The following is a 12569-nucleotide window of genomic DNA, read 5'->3' on the forward strand; positions in this document are numbered from 1 at the left end:
GAGAACATCATCATAACAGCATGTGTAGTGTCTGGCCTACATGCAGTGTGGGGATCTGCTGGGAAATCAGTTCATAATTCTACTTGTACAATTAATCTGCTACGTAGTAGTATTGAACATAGTATTGCAGCTTTTAGAATTCAAATAATAATAAAAAACCCCAAAATGTGTTTTTGTATTGAAAAGCTGTAACATAAAATGAGCATTACCTTGCTCTATCTTCTTAGTGCCTATTGGTTGTAGTACTAGCAATAAACTTGGGCGCTTCCATCTCTTGGGCACTGAGGACACTAGAAGGGTTTCACAAAGGGTTTTCTGTACGTCCCTGAGGGCTGTGTAGGAGGAAAAAAGCACAGCTTGACTTTTGGAGCAATAGATAAATCTATCAAGCTTCTAGAAGAGCATCATGTGTGTAAACTGAACATACCCATTAGAAAAATCAGAGCAGCCACCACCACCACCTCAAAGCATCCTGCTGCTACATCTCTGGACTTGCCTTTAGGTAGGATGGATAGCCTTTCAAAGGCAGATCCATGGGCTGTTTTGTTCAACAAGAGGGGCAGCTGAAAGTTAACTATACAAAAAAAAAACCCAAAGCAACCAAAAAGCCGCTGGTGTGGTGACTGTTTGCAGCTGTTGATACGGCACACCACCTATTACTCAAAGCAATTTGCAGGAACACCAAACGTAGCAACCTGATGAGCGAGTCCAGGTTGTTTCTTTCGCATTGCAAGCTAAACCCTGACTCAGACATAAGCTTCCGATACCAATTAAAAAAATACTAGTGCTGCTGCTAGACAACTGTCCTAACAACCTACAGAAAACTGGTGAACTTGCTGTGGCAGCACAAGCAGCAATTAAAGACTAACGGAGAGGTTGCCGATGTAGAAGGCATAACCCCTGCTGAGCCTCTTGTCCAAAGGGTTTGAACACCCGTTGGCTTCGGTGTTGCAGGTTTGATGTGGGCACAGAGGGCCCTTCCTTACCTGGTGGGAACAGGTGCTGGTCCTTGGCCACAGTTCAAGATCAGGATAGCAAAAATCAACTGTTGGAGGGTGTTTTCTTTTTCATTTACACCACCCAGCGAACTGAGTCCACTGTTCTTCTGTGACTGAATGCAAAAGGTAATTAGTTACAAATCGATGTGCTGATTTAATTAGTCTGATTGAAAGTCAGCTCACTCTGTTTGTAGAGGAGGGTAGGGCTGTTTGCCGAGGAGTCACGTTAGTTGCTGCTGGCTTGTTTCAGAAGTCACTGTGAGGGAGCCAGACCAAGGAGAGCCAGCTGATGGGACAACGTCATTTTATTCTGTACATTTACATACAAAGTTCTTTTCTGTAGGTACAACAGATGTAACATCATGCAGACATTTAGCTTGTAAGACTGTTTTCAGTACTTGATTTAAGCTTGTGCTATGAGGAAGCACCACCAGACTATTCATGATCAAAACGTACAGTAACACGATTCTTTTAAAACTTCATCAGAAACTGAAATGGGGAGGGAGGTCTCACCCACTAGACATAACACACCATACTCCTTTCCTGAAACATTTTACACAATACATTTAAAATGAGGTTTGTCATTTTATTTTTCTTTAAAAAAAAAAAAAAAAAAAGTTACAGCAGGGGAGATCATCCCCCCACTTAATAGTGTTGTCTTATGTGCCAGCTACAGGCGCAACTTGACTTGACATTCACAGAGTTCAGTTAATGGCACTTCTGCTTCCAATTTGGTGACCTTTAGTGTTTGGCTCCAGGAAGTGGCAACAGTTAAAATACTTCCACTGACAAAAAAAAGCCTGGTTAACGAAACTGAAAAGTAAATCTCACAAACTCCTTTCCAAGTTGCCACAAAACACTTGCCAACAGGAAACTGTCCTTACCCATTTGCAGTGTGTCTGGCAAGAAAGGCCGTACTGAAACCTTAGAAGGGGAAAAAAAATCCCCAAGATCAAGCATAATATCACTTTCACATTTTTGTTAAAACTTACAAAGATGGAAGAAAGCCCTTAAATGGTAAACCCAAACAAAAATATCCACTGATGGGCTGTGAGGTTACTGAAGGTTTACAGAAAAAGGCCAAAATGGACAGGACAGCTTTGACCGCTTCTCCTGCTGCTGTGGCCAGAAAGAGCCGCCTGAGAAAAGCATTTCCTGGTGATGGCCGTGGAGGAGACGTGGCCGAGGAGCCGATGGTGTGGCAGACTGAGAGCCCTGTCCCACCGTGGGACAAAGCAGAGCTCAGCAAGCATCTCTGCGTTTCCTTTCTGCCCTGCTGCATCACTTGGTACCCGACTCCACCACACATGATACGCTTAGCAAAAGCTTTCCAACTCTGTAAGCAGGTGTGGAAAAAATTAACCATCACAGAAGGGTTCATCTTTTCAGGAAAAGGAGCAAAACTGGAACTGCCAAGGCAGGAAATTAGTTTGTGTTTTATTGTCATGACAGAGGGCCAGACCAACTTGAGGTGTTGGGGCTACCCACCTTGCAGAAGATCAGTACCGACTACCTGGCTTCAGGCAAAAAACCCTAAAAGCAGCAAATCAAGTCAATTTTATAAGAATTAAAAAAAAATTAAAAATTGCCGCATGTTCCTGTCACCTAGCTTGTTTATTATATGAAAGTTGATATATTTAAACAACCATCCTCTTCCCTGGGCCCGTCTGTCATCAGAGAGCAACCACCAGAATAGGAAACGACAAAGCGCCGTGGACGAGAGTGGTGAGGGCACCAGGACCGCTGGCAGTGCTGGAAGCAGCCGGTTCAACAGGCTTGTGGATGGTCTACAAGAGCCGTACCGTAGCTTGAGCACACGTGCACACAGACCACGAACAAAGGAGCTGCTGGCTCCATGGCACGATGGATGGCAGGACGCCGCTCCGCGCTTACCCCTGCTCCTCCGCTTTCAAGCCCTTTTCCATTAAGACTTGTTTTGCTTCTCCAATTTTTTGTGGTGAAGCCACTGGTTTTGTTTTGTTTTGTTTTTTCCCCACTCCTCACTGTGTGCGGCTTGAAACAAGCATCTCATATCAAAGGCAAAAGTTATTGCACAAATTTGGCACGTGAATACTGTGTGAATGGGGAAGGCCTGGTTTTTTTGTGGTTTCTTTTTTTATTTTCCCTTCGGTGAACACAGACTGCAGAAGTCGCAGCACAGAACAAAAAGAGAAGCAGCCGCGCTCAAGCTCAACAATTGAACTTGAGTGTAAGGAAGATCGGGCTCTTGCTGTCACAGCAAGTCTAGCAAAGGTGAAAAAAAACACCACCCAGTAGCGTAACTTTGGGCAAAACTACCATCAACTGGTCCAGTGTTTCTTAGCAGGCTCAAGAAGAACCCGAATGTCCAACATCCTCTGTACAAAAATTAGCAGCTTTAGGACAACATTGTTACTCGGAACACAACAATCTCTTGTCGCTTCTGCAGGTCTACCTGTCCCCTTGCACTCATCAGCGTCTGAGGCTGCGCTACTTGCGGCATTGCCCGCCGGGGAGCATGTATCTCTGATTTATTGGGGCCGGTAAGAGGACATCGGCAGCCTAATGGAGGATGGAAATTGTTAGGTACAGTAGTTAATCGACAATATATACAGCAAAGGAGGAAGGGGGAGGGAAGGTAGAGAAGGAAAGTGCAAATGAGCGCTTTCCATGTGTACGAACGCAGGAGGTACATCAAACAAAGTGGCAACCATACAGACACGCAATACAACATCGACATCCTGCTGCTCTGTTTGTTTGGACGTCTGCACTACCGAGCAATCACAAATGGATGGCCTGAGTGAGAAAGGAGGGGAGGGAGGGAGAGCAGGGAGGTTAACTACAATGCAAGAAAGCTGCTTGTTTACAAAGTCCTTGCATTGAACTAGATCCTCACCATATTCACACAGTGAGAACCAAAAGCCGATGGCCAAAGGAAATAGTTGGTTTGGGGGCTGGAGAAGAAAAACCAGGCGGCCACTATCAAAGTGCCATCCTGCACAGTAGGAAACAAACTGGATGTTCACTTTGCTTATCCTAGAGTAGGATTGATCCAATTTAAGTAAACTTTTTTTTTTTCCTGAATGAAAATCCTACAAGAGCAGTTGGGGAAGGGGGGAAATCTGGGTGAGTTCACTGTATATTCTTGGGTCAGAACAAGAAAACGTCTCTAAAAGCTCCAAGATGGCCAACAGCAGACTGTAAGTCATTACTCATGGGGTATCAATTCATTCCTTTCCAACAGTCACTTAAGCATTTTGTCCACTTAAATGGAAAACAAAAACCCTGGTTCTAAAAACAGGCAAGGCAATGCCAGGACACTCATTTTCCCGGAGCGGGAATCGCAGCTGCGATGCCTTTTAGAATAAAAGTATAGATCATAGCCCCTGCTCCTTACTTTTTGTCCCTGCTGGTCTATGCTCTTCTGCTGGAGCAGTCAATCAGAGATTCTGGGCCTCCTGGTAATTAAAGCCATTCCTAGCAAAACTAATTTTTGCGTCATTGGTCAAATCATTTACATCATCTATATTACTATTAAAGACCAGCGGGAACTCTGTAATATAGATTAATGGACTCTTAAAATGCAGATGGCTGATTCTCATTGAAAAATCAGCTTGTTTGGGTAGGATTTTCTTCACTGCATTCGGTGAAAAAAAAATTACTAATTTAGAAAGTAACTTTTAAGTGCACATGGGCTATTAAAAACAAACATAAGCTGCCTAAAATGCAGTCAGAGTTTCAGTCACAACAGGTTTTACTTTTGCTTTGTTTTTGGTTTTTTTTTTTTTTTTTTTTTTTTTTTGGTGTATACAAACACAGCAGGCAACCTGGGCACTTGGACTTTCCAGACAGGCAGAAGAATGTTGCACAAGTCTAAATTTTAGTCAATTCAACTTTGCAGTGGATCCCTCTTTCCTTTAAAGAAACACAAAAACAAAACAGAAAACAACCCACCCCCCCATGGTTTCTTTCTTGGAATGGCTGCACCTCTTATAATAAGATGGCTTCATTTTTGTGATCTATGAAAGGAAAAGGAAATAAAGTGCTTCTTGAGAATAAATCAAAATAAATATACATATTTAATGGCAGGAAAAAAAGAGTTCTGAAGGGCTACCTCCAGCCAGGTCTTTTCTCAGATGAGTCTTTTCCCCCATGACATTTTCAAGAGCAATCTGCACAACAGTTGAAGATGCCAAAAAGTTGCTTTAGCAGCAGAGTTGAATTCCTCCCAAGTCTGTGTCTGCTCCATCACTGGTTTGTAAAATCTGTGCAAAACACCTTTGCCCAAAGTGTTCCTCCTCCTGCACAACAGCATCAAATAAAATACAAAAGAAAGAGGAGAAGGGGAAAAAAAAAACCCAACCAAAAAATAAAGAAGGAAAAAAAAAAAATCCACCCGGTTACATCGACTTCATCCCATTGGCAGTGGTGTTCTCCGAGATCCCGTCACTCACAGCTGCCGAGTCATGGAGGCCGGAGTAATCCTTGAGTTCAGAGTTTGTCAGGAGCAGGGGCTGCTCCCCCTTCTTGTGCGGCAGGAGCGGCTGCCGGGTGTAATGTTCCCCGTCCGGGATGTTCTCGGGCAGGTTCTGGTTCTTGCTCTCCGGCAGCAGCAGGATGCAGATGATGCAGAGGAGCGTACAGCAGGCGAAGATGACGTGGTGGAGGAAGTAGCCTTTCTGGTTGTGGAGCTCCATGATGGGGGCGGTCAGGCGGCCGAAGCCCGCGCTGGCCAGGACCAGCCCCAGCCCCCCTCCCCTGCAAACACAGCAGAGGTGAGAGCCCAGCCCCGCAGCCGCCTCCTGACAGAGCAGCCCCATCGGCACTGGGGTGGGGACCCCACAGCCCTGACAGGTCCCCCCAAGCCTACCCCCTGGGTTGGGCATCCAAAATCCCTAAGGCAAACCTAGTTTGCTCACAGCTTTCATAGTGTACAACTACCCCGGCTAGGGAGCTGCTTTGCTTTGCTGTTGTGGATCATTACTGCCTGTTAGCCTGTGTGTGAGGAAATAGCTATAGAATCATAGAATGGTTTGGGTTGGAAGGGACCTTAAAGATCAGCTAATTCCAACCCCCCCTGCCATGGGCAGGGACACCTCCCACCAGACCAGGTTGTTCAAAGCCCCATCCAGCCTGGTCTTGAACACTTCCAGGGATGGGGCATCCACAACTTCTCTGGGTGACCTGTACTCAAGTATCTTTTCACACCCATATAACTGCCCCCACGTAAGAGGAAGAGAAGCGCTATCACCCGAGTACGTAGATAACCCTCTAAATTGTTCCCATGTCCAAGTATTCCCATATTCAGCAAGGGGAAACCAGGTTTTGCTTAGCGTGCCAGCCTTCTCCAGTTCAGACAAGACACACCAAGAAGCAGTAAGTTCGGAAGTCAATTTTGGCTGCCTCTGAAGTATCTGGCATCAATCAGCAGTGGAGGCAGGAGATTAGACTTTACAGGCCACTGCCTCGATCCGTTATACCAAACACTGAGTGCTGAAATATAATCTCCATAAAAATGTGTCGTGGCTGGAACCTCTCAACACGCTGTCATTGTAATAACATGCATCAGTTTCAGAAAAAAAAGGATAACATAGGTAGTGGTCAGAACAGGAGAACAAGAGTTTGGGATTAATTTCTGAAACCTCCTCTTAACTCACTGTACAAGCTGAGGTAGGTCCCTCACTTCACTCTTTCTTGTGTCACAGAAAGGAGTTACGAAAATGTTAACATTGGTGAAATGCTTAAACTGTAAATAGGTAACTTTATAAAATATTCTTTATGGCACAAATGCTTATTTATTAAGTCTAATGCTTGTGTATCGAGATCATACATGCAGGCACACCAAAAAAAAGAGTGAAAGCACATTAAAGTTAGAAAAAAAAGAAAGTGTGAAAATAACCTCATCCACCCCGGTCACAAGCATAGAAGTTGCTCGTGCAAACTGAATTCGATGCTCTTTCCTGATGCTCAGCTATGCAAGCAACCTCCCTTGCAATTCCTTATCTTGCTTATTAATGTCTCTCCAGGTCCTGGACCATACACACACACACACCCCATTTTGAGGCACAGCTCGTGCTCCTGGGGCCTGTCCCCGCCGGGTGACCCCAACACAGAAGCATCACCACAGGCGTTTCTCTGGGACAGACCATTCCCTTCTCCCTCCTGGGCACGACCGAGGTCTCCAGCCAGCGGCGTGTCACCCTCAAGTGACTCATTTTAGCAAAATCTCTGGGAGAAGCAGCTGTCCTTGATTTTCCAAAGCCCCTGCTGCCTGCAGAGGGAGGTCTCCCTGTGAGTTTGATCGCTGGCACCCTGCTCCTCACTCTCCCACCGAGCTGGCCCGGGCAGCATGCTTCCTGCCGCTCCTCCGGGAGATGCCATCTATTCCCAAACCCTCTGGTGATCAGATGGGCTCAGGTGCTTCAGTTCCTTGCCCAAAGGGAGAGATGTAATTATTAATGATAACCGGACCTTACAGAAGACAACTGCAGAAGCCAAAGGAACTGCTTCATGTCAACTATTTAGAAAAAAGTTTCATCGACTATTGAGCATATTAGAAATCACAGCACTATAAACCTACAATTGCCAAATTCTCTCAGCCAACCACTGTGTTTAAGCTAATCTTCACCCAGTCCTTTCAAAAATCCAGTGCTGCTTACTTGACAGCTAAAGGGCAGCAAGGACAGGTTTCAAAAGATGCTCTTGGGACACTGACTGGATCAAAAATTCATGTACGTCCCTTCTAATTCTCCAGATCTGCAGAGCATCTTTCACAGACAACAGTGATTTCCCCAAATACTGCAAAAGCCCTTATTAAAAACTTGCCAGCTTTCCGATGGCAATTTAGAAACCCAGATGAATGTGGCCATTGTGCAGCTGGCCTCCCTGCAACTTCATTAATACACTCACATGAGTAATCGACACAACCAGCCCCGAACGCATGGCAAATCACTCTCCAAGTTGGCTCCAGAGCAACAAAAGCCCGGCTCATTTACATCAATGTTTGCTACAGCTAAATTGTACCTCAGCCCCCGAGAAGGACCTGAGGTGAGTTTTAAAAGCCGCTGTAGAAGGACATCAAGCAAGCTGAAAGGAAACAGGAAAAGGCGACAACAAAGACGGCTCTGTCATTACAGGTCAAGCGGCTTCGGATTTGGAGGGGAGAAAAAAAGAGTTTTTCCGTATGACGTCAGTAATTAGAGCAGGCGCTACTTTATCCAGCACCAGCAAAACTTGGCAGAAGGTGGCTTGAAAAATATATTTTGGTATACATCCTAGAAGATTTTTTTTTTAATGTTTGACTATACTATAAATATGAAAATGGGAAAAGAAAAAAAAAAAAGAAACATGAAAATACTGTCAGGAATTTTTGTTGTTCACATGCACATCAGGAAAACAGGTACAGGGCGAGAGAGGCAGCACCCTCATAATTCACCCTGTTTTTGCAGGCGCTGTGGGGCAGCAGGTGGAAATCAAAGCTGTCCAGGGTGTTTTGGGGCACCGCTCCTCCTCAGTCCGGGCTTCCCCATGGCAGGGGACTGGCGCCTGCATTTCAGGCACACTCCAAGGTGCAGATTGGAGCCAAGGAGGGTGTGCGAGGGCTGCTGACATCCACGGTGAGCCCCAGCTTCTCCCCTCACATCTCCGTGGCTGCTGTGGGGGAGCTTTCCCATAGCCCGGCCCCATGGGTGATCACAGCCCCTTCCCTGACCCCTGCGTGCCCAGCGGCAGAGGGGCAGGGTGGTTTGCGTGAGGCTTACGGGCCTGACACGGGCAAATCGCAACGGGACCTTGGTCCAAAATTTTGTCCTCAGAAAGGGCCTCCCTGTTCACGGGGGAGAATTTCCTCCCTCACTACCCCAGTGTTTTTTTCAGAGAGCAGCAAAACATCCTCGATGATATTCTTTGCTCTAATCAGGCTAAAGCTAAGGAAGGGGCCTTGCCCTTCTCAGCACTGCTCAGGGGAGCAGAGGAACGTTAATCCTGTCTTCGGATGGCCATTTGTCTGTCTTGAGCGAAGGGGTGGACATGCGGCATGGCTCAGTGTACAAAAGAGCCAGAGAGCTAACTCAGGCTGGAGGAGACTTGGGGAGAGCACCTACTCCAGCCTCCTGCACAAAGCGGGGCCAACACTGAATTTGGAACAGGCGTTTTAGGGCTTTCTCCAGCCGGCTCAGCTTGTGAAGTCAGTCCCTGGAAACCTCCACAGTTTTTCCCTGCCTTTCCTGTGCATAAGCCACCCTGATGTCCCCTCAGTCCTAGGCCAGAGCTTCAGTAACACACCAGGGTGCCCTTAGCCTCATGGGGCAAGGCACCACCTATGAAAAGCCAGGCCTGGTTCAGGTCTCAGTAAACAGCTGGAAATTTGGCTTGTGACAGCTACTGATGGATAAAGCTCCTAATTCGGCCATCACTGCCTACTCTTAATTTCTGTGGCCAGGTGGGCGCAAAAGCAGGACACAGAGAGAAAAAAAACGGATCTCTCTTCCACTTGGTTGTAACTCAGCATGCAGAGGACAGGGAGAGGACACACCATGATGTCCTCAGCCTATTCCTATTTAGTAGCCATGCAGCGGTGTTCTCATCAAGATTGTTTGAGATGGATTAGGGGCGCCACTTAGTGCTTAAATTCAGCATTTGAAGGAGCTCTGTACTGAAGCCCCAGTACAGGGAATGGGAGCTTCTGGTGGAGGCCTCCTACCTAGCGCCAGGAGACTGGGGTGCAATGCAAGGGTACAAAGGACCCCTTGGTGCCACGTGGCAGTGTGGGACCCTGGTGTTTCTGGAGCAGGTGGCACGTCTTGGTGATGGAGATGGCTGTTTTCCTCCTACACTGCTGTAACCGTTCATCTCAACACTGCAGTGGTAGAGCTGGACGGGCGCTACGGCTGTGCTATCTTGCTACCACTACCCCAATAATGGCAGTGCTGCTTTCTGCCCTCAGGGATGGGGGATCACAGGTAAAGGATTTGATCAGGGAAACCCCAGAGATGGCCCCAGCGCTCTGTCTGCCTCCCTTTTCCTTAAGGTTCCTTGACAACCAACCAAAAGAATATTAAGATGGTCTGAAACACTAAAGGATAGCCGAGGCAGTATTTTGGAGAACAGGTCATGAGGGAGCAGCCAGATCCCACTGAAATGCAAGACACAGGGCAGCTTAACTACACCTCTGCCTGAGACACCATCCTCAGCTCCCCCTCCTAATTACGGCCCTGAGTGCATCTTATCAAGAGCTTCAGGGTGGTACGACCGCAAAGCGCTGCAGAGTGTCATCATCCCTATTAATAAACAGGGACCCTGAGGCATATCCAGCTATTGTCACTCGCCTGGTGTCACTCAGCAGAGTTAGGGGAAGCAGAATTTTGGCTCCCAGCCAGGATTTGTCCCCTTCCCTGTAGCAACGTAAGTGATTTAAGGAAAAAAGCTTGCTAAGTTCACACTGCGCATCTGACCCTACTTGGCAGATTCTCTTCTTGTTGACGTGGCCAATTCCTTATCTGTGTCTTTCAAACAGAGACAAGGAGAAAATTAGAGAGGCATAAAAACACCAAACTGACTGACACGCACATAAGTAACTAGCTGTTAGCGTTTTCGGGCTGCTGTATAATCTCCTCACCACTCACACTGCCTTTCCCTGTGGAAATAACATGATCTGTAAAACGCATTCACAAAGTCAGATCGCTTGTAAGAAAAGGCCATGGATCAAGGAGACTCTGGCCCCTCAGCTGACAATTTTGCTATAATACTTTTGCAAAGTTATTGAAAAGGCATGCAATTTGGAGAAAAGAATAAGAAAGAGTATCCTCTTCCCTCCACTCTCTCTCCTTCCCACCCATATGACCTACATTCCTGGGAAATTCAATGGAGTCAGGTCAGACTCCTGAATTGCTGTGGCATTGCTGAAAGCGTAATCCAGAACACAAAAGCACAACATTTGTGCTGTGAAAGGTAACAGTGAATACATAAAATGGAACAAAAACCTGACTATACAAAGACATTTTATGGGAAGCTCTCCAGTGAAGATCATCTGCCTGATTTCTACTATTGCCCAGGATGAAAGCATTCCTCTTTAGAAAAACTTTGAGCCTCTGCTAAAATAGATCTGGGTGCAAAGAGAAAGATGACTTTAACTGCAATAAAGGCAGACCACTCACGCTGGTGCGGCTGTAGGAAAGGCAGACTTGCAGAGCACCTGTACACACACCAAAGGCATTTAACACTGTGTGTTGCAACACCTCCTTTCCACCAAAGCACCCCTATAGCTGGCCTGATTAACCTGCCCTATGGAGGCAGGGATTGCCTGCACCCATGTCCTCCTCCGCACACTCGTGGAATTTCTCTTTTAATATCAAGCCGTAGACTCACATGGTCACTGCTTTTACAAATCCAGCAGAGTAAAGGAGCAATAACATGGTTCAGCTGCATGATCTGGTTCAGCTAAGTATTGAAGACCGTACTGCACTGCAAGCAAATGCAATTCGTATGATGACCGGCCTGCTGATAATCACCGCGATGGGACACAAGGTGGAGCCATCGGAAACAAAGCCTCTCTGTCTACAGACAGGCATTTACTTAGGCAGACTGCAGCAACAATAAATGAAAAAGCAACCCAAAAATTGCTGCGAGGCCTCCAGTTATGGGGAATTTCCCCTCCCGTACAATGTGTTAAGTTACATAGAATGACAGAATCTTCACGGCCAGTTACCAATTAAATGAGGATAATTTCATACCCATCCTTTGAGGAGGGAGGCTCCAGTGTCTCACCTGATTACTGTGGGTGTGATTTCAGCACAGAAGAACACGCTGAGGCTTCCAACGGCATGCGAAGAAAACATACCCACGATGGAAAACGCGGTAGAGAATTTGTCTTTGACGCTGTCACTCATACCTGCCAAGACAAGTGTGTTCATAAAAAGTGAGAATGAGGCCAAACTTCCAAGGAAGAAAACAAGAAAACAGGTTTATGTTACTCATTCTCCCTAGACATGAATTTGAGTCATTTTTGTAATACTAATTTAAAACTGGTATTTATAAAATCCATTCCCCAAGCGCCCGAGACACAAACGTACGTGAAAAAAATCATAATGTCAGGCCAAAAACGACAGCGATCCCTGAATTATTTATGCCCAGCCACCACAAAAAGGTAAAACCCAAGAAAAAACACATCTTTGGGCAGTCTTTTAGGCACCAGCCTCTTCCCTCCCACGTTTGACAGACAAGCGGAGGCAGGCAGCGTTCATTGAGCTGCCAAACATGTGGTGGAGCTCTGTGGCTTAGGCACTGGAGGGGGTCACAGGACAAGAGGGTAAGGAAATAAAAGTGCTCCCCTCTCCATACTAAACCCTTGCAAGTGCTAAGTCTGCAAACTCTTGTTGTAACCCCCAGCGTGACAGCCTTCGCCTGACAACTCTGGGCAAGAAAAGCTAATGCCAAGGACGGTGAAGCACTCCCTAAGTCACCGTGTCCAGCCAGGCTGCTTGCTCAATCATTTCATGGCTGGATGGCAGCAAGGTTTCCGGGAGCGAACAGTGTCTATCAAGCACAGGGAGAAACCCCAGTAATTCTAAACAAAGCCTGGCTATGATGACAATA

General features: G+C 46.5%; 1 protein-coding gene across 2 annotated transcripts in view; it reads right to left on the bottom strand.

The window, feature by feature from the left end:
• Positions 1–1599: 1599 nt before the first annotated feature.
• Positions 1600–12569, bottom strand: part of SLC22A23 (solute carrier family 22 member 23) — a 116654-nt gene continuing 105684 nt past the window's right edge. For both annotated transcript variants that reach the window (XM_054190461.1, XM_054190463.1), the window contains 2 exons: positions 11742–11865; positions 1600–5735 (listed from right to left, as the gene is read on the bottom strand). In XM_054190461.1, coding sequence (XP_054046436.1) covers positions 5378–5735; positions 11742–11865 — 482 coding nt within the window. In that variant the 3' untranslated portion in view covers positions 1600–5377. The remainder of the gene's footprint in view (positions 5736–11741; positions 11866–12569) is intronic.

The sequence above is a fragment of the Rissa tridactyla genome, chromosome 2, assembly GCF_028500815.1.
Source record: "Rissa tridactyla isolate bRisTri1 chromosome 2, bRisTri1.patW.cur.20221130, whole genome shotgun sequence".
NCBI classification, from domain to species: Eukaryota; Metazoa; Chordata; class Aves; order Charadriiformes; family Laridae; genus Rissa; species Rissa tridactyla.